General features: G+C 39.2%; 1 protein-coding gene across 5 annotated transcripts in view; it reads left to right on the forward strand.

The window, feature by feature from the left end:
- ube3d (ubiquitin protein ligase E3D) overlaps positions 1 to 22,886 on the forward strand; it is a 52,859-nt gene that overhangs the window by 21,472 nt on the left and 8,501 nt on the right. The window contains exon 10 of one of the 5 annotated variants that reach the window (XM_054781212.1): positions 8,135 to 8,965. The exons of the other annotated variants lie outside the window; for them this stretch is intronic. Within the exon in view, the coding sequence (XP_054637187.1) occupies positions 8,135 to 8,218 (84 nt within the window). The 3' untranslated portion in view covers positions 8,219 to 8,965. Of the gene's footprint in view, positions 1 to 8,134; positions 8,966 to 22,886 lie in introns of those variants that run through there. 5 annotated transcript variants of the gene reach the window in all.

Genomic DNA, 22,886 nt, shown 5'->3' on the forward strand with positions numbered 1-22,886 from the left:
GCTACCTTACTTTTTTAAAGTGTCACTTAACAACCTTGCTCTCTTGTCACCATTATAATAATCATGTCTTCTTTTCAAAACACTAGTTGTGTCTTAAGTTGTTAAACGTGTAGTGTGTCCAGCTTTAAAATATAAACACGGGGTCTCAACAGGTAGTGAACTATCAGGGGCTCGCCGTCTGATCATTTGAGTAGCTCACCAAAGAGTATTTGCTTCAACTCTTAGTATTTATTAGAAATATTACATTCTCTATTAGAAATATTACATTCAGACAAGACCTGTATCTAATGACAAATGAGCACAAAATAGCTTAAAGACAATGAGCACACTGTTTGAGTGGAGATGTGCTTTGTAAATAAAGTACAAAATGGCAATGTTGGCAGTCACGTAAAACACAAATAGCTCACCTGTCCTTTCTTTTTGTAGTAGTAGTAGTTTTAATAATGCTGGAAGTTGGATACACCTGCGCTATCGTAAACCTGGACACTCAATTTGTACTCTTATATATTAAGCAGGGCAGATTTCTATGAAAGATATTTAAATTATTTTATTCTGTTAATTGTGTTATTTTTAAATAAAAAAATATTTTTTTATACAATCAACTTATTAGTATTACTCGAAAACAAGCAACAAATTAAATTCTGGTTTGTGTCAAATAATACAACATTTGTTTCACACAATTAAAGGTAAAAAAACAAACAGAAGAGTCGGGTTGGTTGGCCCTGCCAACAAGGTGTCCTTTATTTATTTTTCCAGAAGTTGGCAACCTTACTAGTAAATTTGCCAATTTTATTGTATTATTATTGAATATTTTTTGTTGCTGACAAACTTGTGCTCCACACTTGAGCCCAGTAGTTGTAGTACTCGTAACCTTAATGAGCTAGTTCGCCAACCCACATTAACTCCTAAAGAGGAAGAAAGGAGACAAACGCCACGAGTCAGCCTTTCCATCATGTAGATTTCCTCTACTATCACAGTCCAATGATCCTGTGTACTGGCATCCACCTTTCCCCATTTCCTCATTATTCTTCTGAGAGTTTTAATTGTGTAAATGATATATTCTATTTCAAATGAAAATTATGGGGCCCTTTTGAAATATTTCGGAGCACTTTCTGCGGTTAGTCAAGATGAGCAGCCATCTACGTCCTCCTCAGGCACACACGTTACCACAAAAATGGCAAATGCCGAAGGGGCGGGAGCTCTGAAGTTGGTTCTCATTTGAGGCCGGAACTGCTACTGACCGTGTGTGAATATTTGAACAGTCTCGTATGTGTTTCTTATTCCAAAACGAGTTATGTATTTTTCTTCATCCACCTAAAAAAAAATAATCATCATTTCTGTCCCCCCACTACTTGAAGGCTCTCCTGCTTGATGAAGCTTATTTTAGAAACACTCAGCTACAGCGCTCAGCAGTCCATCCTCCACTTGAGGGTAATTGCATCTTGTGGAGCTAAGTGTTGAGGTTTGTCAAGCGGTGGGTTTATTTTTCAGTGAATTATAACTTTTGTGTTACATAGCACTCTAGGTAATCGTGGTAATCTATGATTTAACATTGAACAAGTCCTTAGTTCTTCCTTATGCATTCTGAACAGAACTGTGCTTCCAAGTACCTGCACACTGAGTTTGATGTCTAAGAACTTGAAAGACCTCAACGCTACCGATCACCTTTGTGATGAACTACAACAGAACACACACTCCAACATCTTGTAGAAGATTCTCTCAGCAGAGGAGATAACAGCTCCATATTTACGTCCATTTTCACTTAGTATAGTTGTAATGGCCAGATGTCCCAATACTTTCATCTATAAACCGTAGTTTGGGTCGCTACCACAAATGCAGATGACAGTCAAAACATGTCAAGGTAAAAAACTCTATACATAAAAAAAACTGAATCTACAGTCATGAAAAAAAAATATGAGACCACCTTGTTTATTCAGTTTCATTTTAACGCCTAACAGGTACATTTGTAATAAATATAATATAATATAATGATGACAACAATAGTTCGTTAGAGTTTACTTGAAGTTATGATATCTAGCCATTTCCATGGTTTTCTTGATAATAACCGCAGTCACTTAAGTTTTTACACCAAAGCTATGGCTTTGTACTGCCAAAAAATGAAACTCTTATGAGCTATTTTTGTTGTCTAAACAAATGTACTGTACCTTTAGTTGTTCTGGGTATTACAATGAACAAGAAACTGAAGAAACAAGGGTGGTCTAATCATTTTTTCCATGGCTAAATGAAAAACTAAAAACAGCAAAAATCGGGAAAAAATCGAGCAAAAAGGCACAATGTACTGCGATTGGCTGGCGACCAGTCCAGGGTGTACCCCGCCTGTCGCCCGAAGTCAGCTGGGATAGGCTCCAGCATGCCCCCGTGACCCTAAAGAGGAGAAGCGGTATAGAAAATGGATGGATGGATGGTACAATGTAAAGAAAAAAGCTGAAATGTTGCACGTTATATGTAAATTGTTTTTTTATAGCCTTTTTATAAACTTTTAAAAAATATCAAAGTGGCCCTAGCATCCTTTGATTTTTTGTATGCGGCCCTCGGTGGAAAAAGTATGGAAACCCTTGCCCTAGGAGCACATGAGCCAATATTTGGGCAATCACTTTACCTATTACAGCTGTTGAACCCTTCACCTTTTAAGTGAAAGATTTGAACTGTACTCAAACAGTGTGCCCGTTGAGTAAAGCAAAGAGGATACGTTAGGGATACCACCTGGAGCTTATTCACCCATGCTTCTGCTTGGTGCGAAAATATCATTGAATCATCCCTTAACTCGGACCAGTAAGCATTATTTGTCTGGTTATTTACTGGTTATTTACCTCTTATTCAGGACAAGGCGCTATTTTTCTTTTCTCCGTCCGCATGTCAGGATCTGCTGAATGCTGATGCGGCAAGTGACAATTACTTTTAAAAACACAAAGAACTCTTGGGCCCGCTCAGATAGCAAAGAAGAGAGGAAATCGGATAATTACATACATTCGCTGAACTGTCACAGGCTTCTCATTTCCTTTCTGCCCTTTCTCCGCCAGTGCAAGTGAAGCAGCCTCTAAATGATCCATTTGTTTCATGCATGCTGAGCAGAAGGAGCTACTACTCACCGAAACGCACAAGCACATGACTTGAGGAGTTCCAGGTGTGCTTTGTCTTCCCCATCTTGGTGACACAATGGAATTGTCATGTTCAAAGTTTTTTTTGGGTAGTTAGCCATTGTCTATTGACAATGTGCAGCTCATTAGCCCTTTCAGACAGGTATCTCGTGGGAAAAAATTGCCTATTCTTTATTCAGCGGTAGTAATTGTCCATGGTTGGGGAAGGGATGTTGTTTGCTCGCTTACATCTGCAGCTGAGGTACCGTAAACACAAATTAGGCAATTATGAACAACAGCCACTATTGCTTTTTATGTTGTTTTTTTATTATGCAAGAGGTAGCACAAACCAATGTGGTTCAATACAGCTTCATCAAAAGTGATGCCTTTGCAAAACTAATAGTACTCAGTTTTTGCAGAGGTAAGTATGTCACGTCAGTCGCCAAAGATGACTCCAATTTTTTGGCCATGGCTGTGGAAATGAGATTGGTTTGGATGTACAGTCATCCCTCGCCACTTCGTGGTTCAAGTTTTGCAGCTTCACTCTATCACGGTTTTTCAATTTGAATATATTGATTAATAAATTGTGCTGTTTTGTGGTTGAATGGCCTATTATTAGTTTAAAAATTATGCCAAAATTATGGTTTCAAGCATAAAAAGTAAATTAAGTAAAATACATACAGTGGTGTGAAAGAGATTTTACAGTATTTGTTGTTGCATGTTTGTCACACTTAAATGTTTCAGATCATCAAACAAATTTAAATATTAGTCAATGACAACACAAGTGAACACAAAATGCAGTTTTTAAATATTTTTTTTTACTATTAAGGGAGACAAATAATCCAAACCTACATGCCACTGTGTGGAAAAAGTCATTGTCCTGCTGCAGAACCCAAGTTTGTTTCAGCTTGATGTCACCAACAGATGGCCGGACATTCCCCTTCAGGATTTTTTGGTAGACAGCAGAATTCATGTTTCCATTTATCACAGCAAGTCTCCCGGGTCCTTAAGCAGCAAAACATCCCCAGACCATCACACTACCACCTTATTTAACTGCGGGTATGATGTTCTTTTTCTGAAATTCGGTGTTACTTTTACACCAGATGTAATGGGACACACACCTTCCAAAAAGTTCAACTTTTGTCTCGTCAGACCACAGAGTATTTTCCCAAAGGTCTTGGGGATCATCAAGATGTTTTCGGGTAAAATTGAGACAAGCCTTAATGTTCTTTTTGTGGTGGTTTTCATCTTGGAACTCTGCCATGCGGGCCGTTTTTGCCCAGTGTCTGTCTTATGGTGGAGTCATGAACACTGACCTGAACTGAGGAAGTTCTTTGGATGTTATTGTGGGGTCTTTTGTGACCTCTTGGATAAGTCGTCGCTGCGCTCTAGGGGTCATTTTGGTTGGCAGGCCACTCCTGGGAAGTATCACCACTGTTCCATGTTCCCGTTTGCCCGCCACTCAGTAATTTATAACAACACGCTCTAATAATGTTAAAAAACGTATTTAGATGGCAGTAAACAGGTTTTCTATGCCCTAACTATTGAAATATACAGTAGTACCTCGCATAACATAAACCTCCTTTTACATAAATTCCACTGAACATAAAGAATTTGCTTCGTAAATTGCTTCGTATTACAGAAGAAATTCCATATAACAAAGCGTCAAGTCAGTGCAAGTCTTTTTTTTTTTCAATCAACTTTATTAATGCCTCAAGTCGGTGCAAGTTCAGACTAACACTTGGTGACGCCTATGACGCATCACGCTCTCATTGGCTGATTTTCGGGGCACCGCCTCCGCTCTCATCTCATTGGCTGATTATCGGGACACCGCCTACGCTCTCATCTCATTGGCTGATTATCGGGGCACCGCCTACGCTCTCATCTCATTGGCTGATTTATACAGCACATACGTGAGTTTGTGTGAGAGACAGGCTTCTCCCTTCAAACTCCTTCCTCTTCGTAGCCCTCCTGAAACTCACTTAAACAATTAGGTTAAGTTACAAATTAAAATTTTGCACACACCATTATCATGTAGTGCGTGTGCGTTTGTGAGACCAGCTGACTTTTAGACGCTTTTTGGACGCTCAAGACATCTCGTGAACGATAGGATTGTTTTTGTTTTTCAGTTTTATTCATTTACAGTAATCTTATTCATTACCTTATTTTATATTGGAATGTTACTGTACTATGTTTATGCTAACGTTTTCTTATATTTTCCCACCATATTTGGTGGACTTTGAATATTTTGAAGGACCAAAGGGCTGAGTTTGGGAAGATCTTGGAACGGATTAGGCTATTTACATGTATTTTACGCTTCGTATAACGTACAAACCCTATAACGTAAACGCTCTCGGAATGGATTATTTACGTTGTAGGGGCGTCTACTGTATATACAGTATATACAGTATATACAGTATATATATAAGTAAATATATATATACATATAGTTTGTCCAAACAACATACAGTTTGTTTGTTTTGACTGGTAGTGTGTCGTACCTGACTGTAAGTGGCAGAACCAGCCAAACCATGAAAAAAAGTGTGACTTATAGTCCAGAAAATATGGTAGATTGTGTAATTGATAACATAATATACCAATTGAAAATATGTTATATTATTAGGACGTTATGTCACATGGTTTTCCTTGGAAGTATCCAATTAAAACCTTTATCTGTACCCTGCTACTTGTGGAGCTTCCCTCTCGTGTAGCTGCGAGCACAGATGTCCTTTTGGCCAGGATTCACAGTGGGTTACCTCCTTGTTAAAGCCGTGTAAAAAAAAAAAAAAAAGCATGACCAGGAAAGAAACTCAAGTCTGTCACACACAATAGACTGCTGAGCCATTATTCGCAGTGTTTTTTCATTAGTCGGCATTGTGATAAAGTGAAAGTGACAGCTTGGACATTCCAAAGAATGACTGTACTACTACACCAAAGATGGAATCAGCACTGGCTGTCAGCCCACATGAACAGTGATGCTTTACTTACTTACTAGAAAGCATTTACATTGTGTAAGAGAAGTGCAGGAAACAACACACAAATGAACACAATTGAACAAAATGAACAAATATTCGAACATGAATAAATTAAATGATCAAATCCAGCCAATGATTTGTGATATTTATGGTTAACATGTAAATATACTTCAGTTAGGACTGAACACAGTACAGTAATGACTCATTTAATGTGGTTATTTGGTTCCAGACTCGACTGTAATAAGTGAATTTCTGCAAAGTAGGATTCCATCTTCATAAATTGTATATTTTTATAGTTATGACATACTATATACTTTGTAAACAAACCAGCTTACAAACTTCTAAATATGTTTTTTTACATTATTAGAGGCCTCTGAGCATGAAATAACACCCAAATAGTCTCCTTTGTATTACCCAATATAGTAGATATAATCAGAGAAAATATGCCATTTAAGACAAAAATAAAACTCATGCTTGCGTGTGTGTCGCAGTAAATGTGTTCCATGTGGAGGAAAGGGACGTTCTAAAAATTATAACGTCGGAGCCCTGATGTATTGCATCATGGAACTGTATTTGCAAATGAGCTGACATCTGCATTGACACTCTGAAGTGTGAACTTCAGAGTATTTCTGTGTTTTTTCTATGTTTTTTGGTCAACATTCAGACAAAACCAGAAATTGTGATTGATTGTGATTTTTATTTAAGTGCAATTTTTTGCTAAAAGAGACTGGGAGTCCATTTTATTTTAATTTTTGTCTTTCTTGTGTGTTTAATTTATTATGTTGTATGTTGTTGCACAGTGGCCTAGTGGTTATCATGCTGGCCACACAGTCAGGAGATCGGGAAGATCTGGGTTCTGGGTGTGGAGTTTCCATGTTCTCCCCGTGCGTGTGTGGGTTTTCTCCGGGTACTCCGGTTTCCTCCCACATTCCAAAAACATGCATGTTAGGTTAATTGGAGACTCTAAATTGTCCATAGGTGTGAATGTGAGTGTGAATGGTTGTTTGTCTATATGTAGTATAGTCCATAGGTCCATCCATCCATCCATTTTCTTCCGTTTACTTGGGTCTGAGTCGCGGGGGAAGCAGTTTCAGTAGGGAAGGCCAGACTTCCTGGTCCCCGGCCACCTCTTCCAGTTCCACTGGGAGGACACCAAGGCGTTGCCAGGCCAGCTGTGAGACATAATCCCCCCAGGCGTGTCCTAGGTCTGCCCCGGGGCCTTCTCCAGGCTGGCCATGCCCGGAACACCTCACCAGGGACGCGTCCAGGAAGCAGTGACTGGCCTATTTGCAAATATCAGGTGTGATTATAACAATGTGTCAGTATACCGTAATACTGTAGACGCTTTTTTTTTTTCATCTTAACTCTTTCATAGTATCTCTTCCTTTTACTCCATGCAACAAGGCCCACCCACCAGAAAAAAATGCTGAAATGGAAATTATAATAAATATTTGGAAAACTTTGGCCAATACTAAATACGGACGCTTCTTTGTATTGAGCCCACCCTACCTGGTTAATAATAATCAACTGTCTTGGCTCTCATTGGCTGTTTGGCAAATTGACACCTGGCTAAACACATGCTCAAGAACACGTTGGGGGCCGCATAAACAGGAATTTTCTGTTTCAAAATGTTCCTGCATATTATATAGTACGATATTCTTCAGGCAATGAAACAAACTATTATTTACTATTACTAGTTCACTATTACTATTTCTCATTGAATATTGACTTTTAACTATTAACTTTATAATGCACACGATGAAGTCAAATTAGCAGAGTGGTACGGTAATTCTGTCTTTGTCCATAAAATGACTTTGATAGAGTAATCAGTGAGGAATACGATACACACCGACAGCTGCCACGTCAAATGTTGATCCGTCTTCCAGATTCCAATTCCAATTCCAATGTCAATATTACAGACACAGTGGGCAAATCGATTCCAGTGTCGAGGATGTGATAACATAGTGACCTGCAAGGATACAACGCCGCATCAGGGGGAATTGCAAGGCAGGCCCATTCAGAATTATTATTGTCATGAACTGTGTCTGCTATCTGTTGTAGCACACTGCTGATGCCATGGGAGGAGCTACCGGCACACACGTGCAGCCTATTACTCACCTGGACTATTTAAGATGGGCTGTCTGATGTCTCGTTGCCAGATTGTTCCCTGCTCCTCCCAAGCCGCTTGTATTATCTCATGTTCAGTGCTTTCTGGTCAACTGTTATTTGTCTTGTAAGTAATTTTGATTCCCTGCCTAGCTACCTCCAGCAGCGGCTATTTTTTGCATTCTTGCCATAGAGTCTACCTGCAAGGTTTTCAGCAGCGTTTTGTGTTATTGTTTAGTATTTTTCCCTGCTTGGTTCTCAGCAGCGCTTTTAGTTCTAGTTGTATTTTTCCCTGCTATCTCCGTGTCTCGCAGCGGTTTTTGTTCTTTAGATATTTTCTCTGTGGTGTTGTGCTTTTGTCTTTTTGTTTTTTGCCTTTTTACTTCTTGTAACGACACTTCCTGTACTGAGCTTTTGTGACACGGATTGACTCGCCTCTGCATTTTGGGATCCTAACACCCGTGACAATTATTATGTTTAATATTATTTATCTGCCTGTTGTGAGATAATTTAAAGGTGCAATGAAAGCCTGTCATTCCGGCCATCAATTCTGGTATTTGTCTCACAAAACAATTACTGACATCATCTGACCAATGTAGATTACTAAATTCACAATTTCAATGTGTCTTCTTAATGGTTCATATTTGTATTTCAGTTCATTTAGCCATTTTTATGCTTGAAAATGCTTAACTTTGGCAAAAAATACACACAATTTGCTTAAATATGCATATTTTGACTAATAATAGGATGTATTCCACCACGAAGCAGCATGATTTATTAATTAATGTTTGAAAAACCGTGATAGAATGAAGCAGGGAAATTTGAGCAACGATGTATATGGTTGTGGCTCGTCGTGTGGCGGAAAAAAAAAACAACTCACAATATGATATGATTATTTAAATTCTACCCACAGCAGTCCAGCATGATGCATCTTTTACCCACAACCCTCTGCTTTCTCAACGACTTTACTCCCATTAAAGAAAAATGCCCATTAAAGCCACGTGACACAACACATATGGAGTGATCAAATCCACAAGAGTCACAGTGTGAATTTCAAATTGGATTTTCCGGTCTTTTGCCTTTGGTAATGCATTTTTTTTCCTTTTGGGTTTTACAGAGACAATGACGTGTGAGATTACAATGTGACCAATGTAGAATAAGATCTGTTTGAGAGAGGTCAAGCCATAAAGCTTGTTTCATCTCTGGGAGGAAATGAGGCATTAGATTGAGTTCCTCTTTCAGTCACCCAATCCTAATGGGTCAGCTATCCTTAGCATGCTCGGTCATTCAGTGAAAATAGAATCGCAGAATTAGTTGTTCCTTTCCAGAGTCGCTCTGCTGTTCAAACAAAAAGACAACGTTGTCATAAGTTATTAAAGTTGCTTCCTCTATCTGGATTTGTACGTTGCATCATGCCGTTACAAGTATCGATCTGGTTCCGTGAAAGTGGCAGATTGAAACTGTTGCTCCTCGCCGACATACCAGTATACAGAATTTCTCTGCTAATGACATGTATTGGACTGTATGGACAAAAGTAACTGACCTGAAATAAATGGCATGTGCCAGTCGTGTTTCCTAACTTGGGTTAGAGAGGCTCTGCAGCCACACAAAGCAGACAAAGGACACGTCGCTCTGGCAGGCACATATTCAAATTCAGGTAAAATAATCCTTAGTAATCTTTATCAATTGAGAATTTTTGCTTTATGGTCCTTGAATGCACCATAGTTGTGTGCTGCGAGATGCAAAAGTTTGGCTACGGAAGCAGCCAACATTCAATCTGGCTGACAAAGTTGCAGCGAGGTGAACATAAATTAATATATACTTGTAAACTGTTACAGTAGGCAAGCAGTGTGGATTATGTAGACGCGGCTTGGAGAAACGCCTTGGAAAGTAAGTCCCACGAATAGCGGGGAGCTACTGTAATTTACTAAACTAAGATCATCAACAGTCCTTATCATAATGGTCTACAGTTCCACTAAAAAAGGTTCAAGCCTCATTGTAAATTCTATTTATTTGCAAAATTCATAAACTTGCAGTACACACAAATCTAATATTACAAACGGTCACTATTTTTGCAGTCAATTGAACGTTCATACAATGAAAAAATAAATGGAAATCTGTAATCTTGTAATATTAAATGTTTTCTTGTATTTTTGTAATTTCATGACTTTATTCTCACAGTGCTATATTTTTTGCTTCTCAGTATGGCCCTGATCCTTGTCCATATACAGTATAATGTACCGGTATTAACTCCTTTATGTCTAATTTGTGTGTACTGTACTCACTGTAAATCGCTGAAAGCACTGCTGTGCTATGGATGTTTCTTGGTCTTAATGCCAACATACTGTATTGTCCTCCAGTAACAACCATCCGCAGCCCCCCACTTTGCTCCTCAGTCCCTCTGCAACCCCCTTCATCTCTGCTTTCTAATAAGACCACAGATCATATCATTGGAGCCTTCTGGAGCTCATTAGTTTGTTCACTGGCGTCCATTGGTATCAAAAAGACTTTGTGGCATGGCAAACTCCCGTCAAACACGTCAAGCCTTCTAGGAGACCCTGACCGAGGGGTGAACTTGTACTCGAGGAAGATTTTGATGCAGAGGCCTCAGCAAAATGATGCAATGACAGCGGAGAACTGACCGCCAGAAAGCGCTTATGCAATGGGTAACACAAACTGACACACAGAAAAATGCTTATAGTGGGTGGTACAGCAGGGGGTCCAGAACCACCCGGCAAAAAACATTCAAACACAATAGAAAAATCAATGTTTTAATTCTATTTAATATACAGTATATTTATATCATGTAACGATATTCAATCGATAGATTTTACTCTGATGTCACTTCTGAGTCAAATGTAAGTGCGTACGGCATCACTACAGCCTCAGTGTGTAAATGAAGAGACAAACTATGTATGTTAAATGAAAAAACTTCCCAGGCCAATGAGGATAATCAGGAGACAAGACGACAAAATTCGAATTATGACAGCAGTTACTTAAAATACACGTTGTTCCGCCCTTTTGGATTCAAGTTACAAAGAACTGTATGTACTGTATGTTTCCACAATGGCATTGAAGACATTGTTGCCATTCCCCTCCAATTACTCGTGTAAGACTGGATTTTCGATGCTGGCACAAACATGACTCTGCAGCAAAATGGACGGTAAAGAGATGTATGTGAACAAATAATGCCCAACAGTATAAAACAGTATTATTTTATGCATTTTGATATTTTGCTTTGTTTGTTCTATACATAGGTAAGTAATTCCTCATTTATCGCAGTTCAATAGACCTTCACTTGGCCGTGATAAGCAAATTTCCGCAAAGTAGGAGTCCCTCTTTATAAATGGAATATTTTCATAGTTAAGAGCATAGAGAACCTATTTACTACCATCTAAATATGTTTTTTTAACATTATTAGAGCCCTCTAGATGTGAAATAACACCCCATAGTCACCTTTACACTCGAATGACCAAATATAGCAGACATAATAACCGAAAATAAGCCATTTAAGACATTAATAAGACTCATGCTTGTGTTGTGTGTTGCTATAAATGTGTTCCTTCTGGGAACTGATTGGCGAGGCGGCCCATGTTTTTATTTGGGATTTTTATTAAGGATTATTGTGCCTGTTGTGAGGTTTACCTGTCTTAAAAGCCTGTAGTTCCCAGGGTCAAGTCTAATACTTCTGTTTCTCACCAAACATTACTGTAACATAACTGACACCTAGTGACCAGTGTAGAGTACCACATATGATCTGGTCTTTGAGTGTGTTTAGTGTGTTTTCCAAATGCCTTATGTTTGTATTTTAGTTCGTTTAGCCATTTTTATGTTTGAAAATGCTTAATTTAGGCAAAAATATGTACAATTGGTTTGAATATGCATGATTTTTTTTTTTTTCCAAAAATAGCCCGTATTCAACCACAATACAGCATGATTTATTAATTCATATATTTTAGAAAAAATGTGATGTTCACCTCACTGCAACTTTGTCAGCCAGATTGAATGTTGAAGCTAGTGCTTCCGTAGCCAAACAAACACAGGGGCGCCATGAGTCGCCACCTTCTCTGTTGCGGGGTCACAGCAGCATTCCTAAAACAAACATTTCTAAAGGGCAACGCACTTTAATACTACTAAGATATATAAGTGATAATTATATTGCTTGTTAATTTATGTACAGTTCCAACAAGCAGGGAATTTCGAACCGTGATGTGGCGAGGGACTACTGTATTGGACAATTTCCCTAGAATGGTGTGTTTGAGGTTTGACAGAAATAAGCCGGTCCGTGAGCTCAAAAAGGGTGGGTACCACTGAAGTACGGCATGTCAAATACATCAGCATCATTGCATACATTCAGATTGCACAGCACACACAATATTTTACCTGTTTTGTGTATTTCTTGAGCATATTTACTGGAACGTTTCTTAGTACAGCACCAATAGATGTGGTTTTGAAGGCCTATGATACCATAACACCACACAAGAGCTGCCTCCTTCTAATGCAGCCACTTGTTCCATGTTTTGCAAGGATGCATTGCTACCGTCCTTCGTAGTCTTCCAAATCCCAAGATTCTTTGTAAGTGGCTGTGGAAAGTGGTTACCTGTGTAGACAGATTCAGCATTTTTACACTGGTGGAAGTGGAAGTCAATTGTCAGTCTGACTTAACTAAAGTGAGATCAAGTATTCACACAAGAGTTAAACCTGCACAAGCCTCAGAGTGCTTCGGGAGTTACAGCACATAACTCAGACCTCCAACTGCCGAAAGAAAGTCCGTAAGACAGAGACCGAGTGGAACTCTCTTGTCTGACAGGCTGGAGACAGTTTGAGCTGACAGCTGACAGACAGGATGGAAGACTTGTTGGAAATAGGAGAGAAGGCTGGTGTCTCTGAAAATGCTGTAGCTTGATATCTGCTCTCCACCCCTGGGAGATGATTCAGCTGCTGCCTTGAAATCTGGAGATCTGGAGATCTTGTCTCAGTGTTTAGAAGGTATAGGACAAATGGCCACTAATGTAGCTTAATACCTCTGTGGGGTTAGATATTTAGACTGTGGGACGGCACTCCAGAAGCGTACAAAATTGAAAAAAAATAGTCAAATAATGATATTTACAAGTCATATCAGTGGCTGAGCAACGTTAATGTAATTTGACAACTATGTTTTGGTACAGAGCAGTTATGGTGCCCCATGACTAAAATAGGAGCTGTACAAACTGATGACCTGCTGTTTGGGGGAAGATCTGATTGAGGTATGGATAAAATTGGGAACAGGAAGTGATGGAAAGGCGGTGATAAAGGCAAGCCAATCTGTCAACATTCAACAGCTAAGACAAATGGTCCAATCTGCACAGATTCACGTCTCCTCTGAATTCCTCTTGGGTATTTTTCTCTCACTTCTCTTCAGCCATGACTGAGTGCAGAATAGAAATACGAATGGATCACGGCATTTGGTTTTTATCACCGAATAAGTTATCGCATTGCCGCAAGGGTGGGATTTTTTCACTAAATTGAGTACCAGGCATTTGCGTGAAGGGGGGATCTGTAGAGGAGATGCCCTTTATGTATATATATGCTTGTGTAAAGGACATATAGACAAATAGAGACATGCTGATCTGTGTTGACTGATCAAAGCACAATTGCTAATTTCCTGTTTCCAATACCTGTCCAGTATATATCAATGGGGATGTGTGAGCGCGCTCATGAAACTCTACAAAACAGCATGATTTATTAATTAATATGGTTTTCGAAAAACCGCCACAAAATTCCAACCACAAAGTTGCAACCGAGGTATGGCTGTATATGTAAAAAAATAAATAAATCACAAACGTGTATGTTATTTTTCAGTGAACATTATTTTGGTTATCGGTTTCAGTAGTGTATATATGACGAAAATATCAAAACTAGTGACTGACTTTAAACATTCCAACACGGCACATTGAGAGCTAGCGGTGTTAGGGGATAAATTGCAATTGAATGACATACATTTTCACTGTGTGCTACTTTTACATCATTTGTGCACAAGGATTTGTGCAAAAACTTGTTTTGATAAAACCACTTTCCAGTTTACAGTATCTAGCCATTATTGGGCACAGCAATAATGTCATACTCAACATTAGTCTTGGTCTTGAGATGGGTTTCAAGACCACTTATGGGGTCTTGTCTCAGAATCTATTCTATTTTTGTTCGGTCTTGTCTCTGACTCGGACATAGGGAACGCTAAATGTATACTCAATAATAAACCTAAGCCAAGTATTGACTTGATCTCGGCTCATGTGGTGTTGAAGCAAAAATATAAGCATGTCAAAGATTCCAAAAAACACTGACATCTTTGGCCAAAAACAGTAGCATCTTTGGCATGCCTATATTTTTGGCCTTGCTTGTACTGAATACAACCAAGTCAGCTGAATTCATACAATCATGGCCAAAAACATTGGCAACTTTGGCATGCCAGTGTTCATGACTGTATGCAAAAGCATCAACTATGCCCAAAAACGTATGTGTTGAGATATGTTGTCTGAATTATGTATGACCGAACTACAGAATAACGTCCCTCAGATGTTAAAGAAGAGAGGCAAGAATTCTTTTTTTTAATTGTTTTGTTACCACACAGACAAACTGTAGTTTTTGGGAGACAAAGAAATAACACTGTTCAGCACATTGATGTTCTTCAATCCCTTTCTTTCTTCAGACGTTTCAAGTGATAAAGCTGCTGATAAGAAGGTTTTTTTGTTTGTGTACCTGGCCTCAAGCTCCCGATGGCAACACATTCCTTGCATAATAAAACACAAAAAATGAAACCAGAAAATAATTGTAATAGGTACAGACATGTTCCCACTGGCCACGGAGGACTCTTTCCTTTCTGCATGTGTGCCAGTCGGTGTGTTACCCATTGCCTCGTGCCAAAGGGAGGCCTTTTGTCCTTTCCAATATATTCCTGTGAACCTATCTTCACAAGGGATTCATCGTGATGAGGCGCTATCCAGTTTTCTGAATGGTTCCAGGACTGTGCATTATGAGTCTCTGAGGCATTAGCTTTTTGAGGTGGGAAAGTCTCATTTTCCAGAGCTGCTCCTAAATTATAGCTTTCAATGCACCGAGCTCTCATAGGCATCTCATTCTGGGAGCCAGAAGCTTTTATTCAGTGGAGGGTTTTGAGAACAAAGACTTTGGCTGTCCCACAGAGACAACAGGTGCAGAGGAGGACGTTTTGACAATTTGAGAGGATTATCTCATCAACTTTGTCAAAGTGTCCTGTCTTCGTTTTATGCCTCAAATACCGTTTGGCAACAGTCATGTTCTTATTGCACGCAATTCCTTTGTTTTCTTTAGTTTCATGATGTTATACACTATGTAAGCCCGATTGCAGCCCGATTTTAAAATCTCTTTGGATGTTGTTTGTCATGGTTGGAAGCTCCCAACCAGATGTACAGCTGGAAGTATTTTGTGATGTATCAAATGATAGGCATACATAAAGTTCTGTTTTAAATTCCAGCTCAGACTTCACTAGTTCATTGTCTGATTTGGAAAAGCAAAGCATATCATTGCTAGTGTCATGGCTCCCCAAGACAACATGCTGTGCAAATCACTAAGACTACATGCTCTGCAAATGAGTCCTCGGTGTATTTTGGCTGTCAACCTATGTAAGGGCACACCTCGCTTTCTCTAGTTCGAATCAGATTGGTCTCAATGGTTTGGTTTACATTAATGACAAAAAATCCATACAAATGAAATGAGATTGCTCTCTCGTAAGACATGAAACGGGAAGAAGGTTTAACATGCGGACTAGTAAGTGAAATAGCTCAATAAACACCACACACAGCAGGACTGACCTTTGTTGATGCCTTTAATGATTACACGGACAATCTAGAAGGCTACAGCGCACTAGCATAAAGACAAGTGCACGTAATGGTGACATCTTGAGCAAACGATCCTCCTTCACTTGGCGAAAAGAAGATTTGCTGTTATCAGTGGCAGTGACGGGTATACGCAGTACACAGTATACACAGTCCCAAAACATACAAGTACAAGTCCCACTACTATAAATATATAATATATATGTTTACTATATTTATGAATATGAGTGTTGTATGTTGCATATGTATTTCATGGGTACACACGCTTTAATTTGAGCATAAAATATGCACAATTTGCATAAACTTGCATTTTTTTTTCTAATAACTGGCAGTAGTCCAATCATTTATTAATTAATTAATGTTTGAAAAAAAAAAACGAAATAGAGTGAGGGAGCATTGTTGGAACCGCAGTGTAGCGAAGGACGACTGTATACGTATACGGTACCTGTAGCTCTGTGTATTTAATTGATCGTAACTGGACTGTTCAGGTTGTCGTAGAAGACGTTTCACCTCTTATCCGAGCAGGCTTCAACAGTTCATGCTCAAAGACTAGATAGGACAGATCTGAGCTGTGCTATCTCAGATGAGAGGTGAAACGTCTTCAAAGACAACCTGCGATCGATTGGATGCTTCTCAGCTACCTGTGGTTACATAACTATTGTGCTGTTGCATGTCCTACCTGTGTTAAACTGTCACATGACGGACCGACTGAACCACAGCTTGCCTGCTGACAGTACCATTGGGCCAGTGCTGATCCATTTACCTTGATCTGTGTGAAAACCCATAGAGATGCAGGTGCATAGAAAAAGCAGCGACGTTCTACATGTCATCCATTTTTCATCACATTGACTTTCTATTGCAATTTTCCTGCAATGGCAATTTACTAATTTAGCAATTACAAATGGTTTAGGCACATTATTTTCATAATAATAATAATAATGTAATAATAAAATGTAATAATGTAATAATAAAATTATTACATTATTATTAACTGAATAACCCCAAACATTTGTCAGTTAGTCATGCTGCATGGTGAAGAGGAACTCCAAAACTTTATTAGTGGCAAACAAAAAGAAATAATTGTAAATAAATAACCATTGTAAAAACTTGTAATATTATACATCAAACCCTGACTTTATTCATGGTTCATTATGGGATTGATCAGTAAATTTGATGCTCTCTCAAACACCCCTACTCTCTTGTGACCTATTTATTGCAGAACTTTGTACTTGTGGTCTTTATTATAACCAATCGTCATGATGTGTATTGTCTGGAGTGCAATGGCTAGTGCAATGGCTTCTATAATAAAGTTAAGAAATGATTCATCTCAGTTTGCCGAAGGCAAAATGTGCAGTACTGTATGTGGGGAATGGATCACGGTCACCATATGGACTTTATAATGTCATTTATAGAGAAGAAATAATAAAAGGGGCGAGAGATTTGTTCTACTGCTTTGATTGATGCTGGTATCTTCTGCAGGGAAAAAAGCAGGGATGCAACGTCTTTGCTAGTATGCTTGTGACTGTCACTGTTAGCACATAGTGGCTTCCACAATTAGCGGAACATACACAGTGCCAACACCACGCACAACTTGAAAACGTGTTTTCCTGCCAGAATTCCGAGCGGAAATGCTCTAAAGACTTCTCGAAAAAATGGCCGCTTCTCAGGCAGATAAAAATAATTTGGTTCTGAATTACCTTGGGGTTCATCAGGAAACATTTCAAAGTTCCCTGAATCATTTGATCCATAAAAAATGGGTCAGACAGGCAGCTTTGATCTGCGCTGCACACTCAACCTTTTATCACAACATTTAACTGCTAAACAATAGCAAAATAACTATAAAGTTTTATTCTGATGGAGAGATTTTACACAGTTTGGGTTGCAACTAAGTGAACCATTTCTGGAGTGGCAGCTTAAATCGGGCGTAATTTGTTGCTTTTGTCTGTCAGCCTAAACAGCTCTGGTGTTTTCATACCACTAAATGATGCCTCTCAGGACTGTCAGTGTCTCAAGCTGAGAATTTCATTTCAGCATCCTTTCCCCTTTCATCTCCTTCTGCCTCTGCTTGTTATCCATTATCACTTTTATCATCCGAAGAGCTCCATCATTGCAGAACAAAGTGCTGCAGGAGAGTGGAGACTGAGCTCGCACTGTTTATTATCAGGATGCTGCATCGCATACAGTATAGGGTGCACGTAAACATCATCAGTGCTCACGGTGAAGGCACAACTCCTACTAGAGCAGTGACTAACTGGCCAGCAGCAACACTGGTGTGATTGTAGTGTGTGTGTGTGTGTGTGTGTGTGTGTATGGGGGGGGGGGTTGTCATTAACGTTGTACACTACCTCTTTGTAACATCACAGCATTGTGGCCCGTGGCCCCAGTCTGCCTGCAAACACGCCGGCATCATTCAGGATCATTTCTAATTAAGATAGGATGTGAGTCTTCTTTGCTAATTAATTGTGAAGTTTTATCTGAAAGATGCGACGTAAAGTCGTCTTGGTTTTTAAACAACTTATTCAGAAATGAATTCATTAGTAATTGAATAAACAAGTACTGGTACATAAAAATCACAATGCACTTTCCGTACACTCACTGACCACAAAATGATGTAAGAATGTTGGCCGATATCACGTTTTTATGGCAGTATCAGCCTGATGGTTATCGGTGGCCGATAATATCGGACATCCCTACTTATTTCCATTCTGTTTTGTTTATCATTTGCTGGACAGAGTTTGTCATTGTGTTGTATGTTGTTACCGCTTTTTGTCGCCCGTCACTCACTGAGTTGCATTGCAGAATTGCACACAATAAACTGGTGTTTATTTCATTTCAAGTTCAGGTTGGATTTAATTTTGTGTACTGCGAATGCTGGAGCAGCGCGCGACTGAGCTCAGAGGGAATATTGGTCACTAGGTGTCAGTAATGTTACTGTAATGTTGGATGAGACACACAATCACCAAACTTGATCGCCGGAACAATAGTACTTTATTGCAGGTTTTATCTCACAACAGGCACCATAATACCTACTAAAAACACGGTCTACTCTTTCGGCCGTAATCAACAGCAAGCTGAAACTCAACTCTGAACCCTCGACGTCACGTTCTTTCCACTACTCACTCTGCTCTCCTAGGGAACACATTTGTAGCAACACGAGCATGAGTCTTATTTATGTCCTAAATGGCTTATTTACTCTTATTAAGTCTACTATATCGCGTAATGCGCATGTAAAGGTGACTATAGGGGTGTTAGTTCATGTCTAGAGTGCTCTAATTATGTTAAAAAAACATATTTAGAAGGTCGTAAACTGGTTTTGTATGCTCTAACTACGAAAATATTCAATTTAGAATTTTGCAGAAATTCACTTATCACGGCCAATTAACTGCGATAAATGAGGGATTACTGTATAGCATGACAACCTATTAAAACTGACCCGAAGTTTGCAAAAGGCGGCATTATGGCATCTGTAGACCCTCCAGAATCACAATGGATCTCTTCACCATCCTCCATGAACTAGAAAGTAACCTGCTAACTAACAAACACAACTACAGCACGACAAAATTGTTTTGTTTTCTTTTACTTTTGTTAACACTTTGGTCTTGACTGAGGTCTGCACTCTACCAGGTAACATTCTAGTTATACTGTATATGATCATTATAGCATTGCTAAAACAACATATCTCACGTTAGTAAGTGCACTCGCTACTGTATATTTGCAGATTATTTTACTTTATCAGGTCTTCGTCAAGACGATGCATTATAAAAGAAACAGTAAATGTAGATATTAAGGTATGTTTTGTTTAAACCCATTATTATCATTTTATTCAACTGCGTGTAATTGCGATGAGTTCTCTCTACGTGTGGTTATGTCAGAATGTCAGGGGATCACTCGAGGCATCACGATCTTCCAGTGAAGTCTGTGAATGTTTCGAAACATCTCCTCATGGAGACGTCTAAGCCAAAGTGATGGACTGCCTCTGGTTTATTTGAATTCAAGCAAAAAGTCAAGTAAGTTTGAACTAGTCTGACAACTACTAATACAGTGACTTTGACATCTCAAACTGGTTACAGAATTGGCACATCAGCCACACATTCAAGCTCGCGCTGAGCACAAAACAAGTTGTCAGATCAGGTTTTCCGCTTATGTTTGTCCCCACATTGTTGAGAGGATTTCTGAGAAAGCCAAATAGAATAATCCTTTTCAGCTGCTCCTTTTGTATACCCCAGTGGGTTGCAGGAATTTGGATTTTATCAGCAGAAATCGTTTTACAACCAGTATCCCAATATTGGGAAGGGGCAATAAACAAATAACACAGACCTGAAGTTATATTATAAGGATGGTTGTACGCTTGTTTAAAGAGCATCCAGAACATGATATGTAAGCTATTTAAGATTATTATCCAGCTCATTATAGACTGGCTCACGCAAAGTGGTTAACCACAGAGATGTTGGCAGATTGAATGGATGTTAATGGACAAATCCTCAATCTGATATGTACGCATGAAGCTCATATTTCATGGTTTCAAAGAATATTACGTTTCATCTGCTGGGAGCTGTCTGAGCTTGAGTCTGACATGTATTCCGTTCCTCCTGTGCTTCCGCCATAGACACTCCTTTTATTTCATACAAAGAATAGAAAATGACACGATGAGGTGCAAAGGAGTGGAACGGCGTACTTGACAACTGGGGGCCGAGATTGTAACTGGAGACTCAAAGCATGTCCATATTCTCCATAGAGGTTTCCATAAAGAAAGTCTTGGTGTGCGTTCACACTTGTCATTTTTGGTTTGGTTAAAATCAGCTCTCGTCCATTTCCTCTGCTAGTATGGTTCGTTTGGTCGAGTGTGAACACAGTCAAGAAACAAAAGGACCGAGACCACCTGAAAGATGGGTCTGCTAGTGGACTCTAGTCCTGAGTGAGGCAAGTGTGAACGCTGACCGCATCAGCGGACCAATACACCGGCTATTATGCCCACCCAATGGGAGAGTAACCAGGCGATGCATAGCAACTCCCAACGGAAAGCTGAATGAAAATCATTTTTAAAAATATGACTTACAGCAATCCCTTGTTTATTGAGATTAATTGGTTCCTGACCTGACCATGATAAGTGAATTTTCACGAAGTAGACCTTCTAAATATATTATTAGAGCCCTCTAGACATGAACTAACACCCCTACAGTCACCTTTACACCCGTATTAACCAGTCTACAGTCTACTATTGTAGACATAATAAGACTTAAATAAGACTTGTACTCCTGTGTGTTGTAATAAATGTGTTTCCAAGGGGAGCCGAGTGGCTGGCGAACAGGAAGTGACATCAAGGATTCAGAGTTAAGTTTCATCTTGGCATGGGTTATTGCAGTAACAGCAGCCCGTGTTTTATTAGGGATTTTTATTTGGGATTATTGTGCCTGTTGTGAGATCATTCAGACCTGCAATAAAAGCCTGTTGTTCCGGCGATCAAGTCCTTCTGTGTGTGTCTCACCGAACAGTACAGTAACATTACTGACACCTAGTGACTAGTGTAGAGTACTACATCAGCATCCTTGAATGGGTCTTTTCAATGCCTTCTCGTTGCATTTTACTTCATTTAACCATTTTTATGTTTGAAAATGCTTAATTTAAAAACATACATAACATTTGCTTAAATAGTCACGAAACAGCATGATTTATTAATTAATATATTTTTGGAAAACCATGATATAGTGAATACAGTGAACCGTGAACAGCGAAATGTGAACCGCAAAGTGGTGAGAGATGACTGTATACGGTACGTCAATGTAAGCCCAGAACTGTAAATTCAGAAGTTAAATATGGCTCTTTTCAACTAAGGTGTTGTGTTGCTCACTACAATTTGCTGAAGTCGTCAAAAATGCCATCTTCCTTTCCGGCAACCTTTCTGCCATACAGGAATTCTGGGTCCCATGAAAAAAAAAAATCACATTGCACCCCTTTATTAATTAATTACAAATTTTATTAGTAATTACCTATTTTTTGGGTCCCCTGGCCGTCAAGGGTCCTTGGACAGAGGTGCAAAGATCAAACAGACCAAGCAGTGGTGCCTTCCTGTGGAAACACGTGCCAGTAGGTGGTGGTCTCAGGTAAAACAACATGCACAAAAATAACACGGGAAAAATATTTGTGGCGTTAAACCTTGAGATCATCACTTTGAAAAATCCTCATGAGAGATGGTGATGTCTCGTCATTTTGTTATGGTTTCCTCCAATGTGTGAGAGATCTTGCTGGTTGAAGTTATCACTTGACTTTGCAGCTGTTTACTGCGGCCAAGAAGGTTGTTTTTCTGCCAGAATTTGTTGATTTGTCTGTCCTAGCAAGATGACAATGAAAAAACTGCCAAGTATGTACTCGGTACTTGGCAGAGGAGCACATTTTAGATTAGATTTTTTTCGGATGAATTCTGGGGCGGATACAATTTCATGTTTCCACATTAATGTAGTGATTGTATGGCATTCAAGAGTGGATCCTATAGATTGATGGGTTTGGGCCTTGGGGGTTTTGTCCAATTTGGGAGCAGATCTAACGACATGAATCCCTCGTTTATATAAGTGAATTTCCGCAAAGTCGGATTCCTGATTTATAAATGGAATTTTTCATAGTTAGAGCATAGAAAACCTGTTCACGACCTTCTAAATACTGTTTTTAACATCATTACAGCCTCATATTCCCTTTTACACTCGTATTACCCAATGTATTGGACATAATAAGAGTAAATAAGCCACTTAAGACATAAATAAGAGCCGTGCTTGTGTGTGTTGCTATAAATATGTTTCCAAGTGGAGCTGAGTGGCGAGCGGACAGGAAGTGACGTCGGAGGTTGAGTTTTAGCTTGGCTTGGG

The sequence above is a fragment of the Dunckerocampus dactyliophorus genome, chromosome 7 (assembly GCF_027744805.1).
Source record: "Dunckerocampus dactyliophorus isolate RoL2022-P2 chromosome 7, RoL_Ddac_1.1, whole genome shotgun sequence".
NCBI lineage: Eukaryota > Metazoa > Chordata > Actinopteri > Syngnathiformes > Syngnathidae > Dunckerocampus > Dunckerocampus dactyliophorus.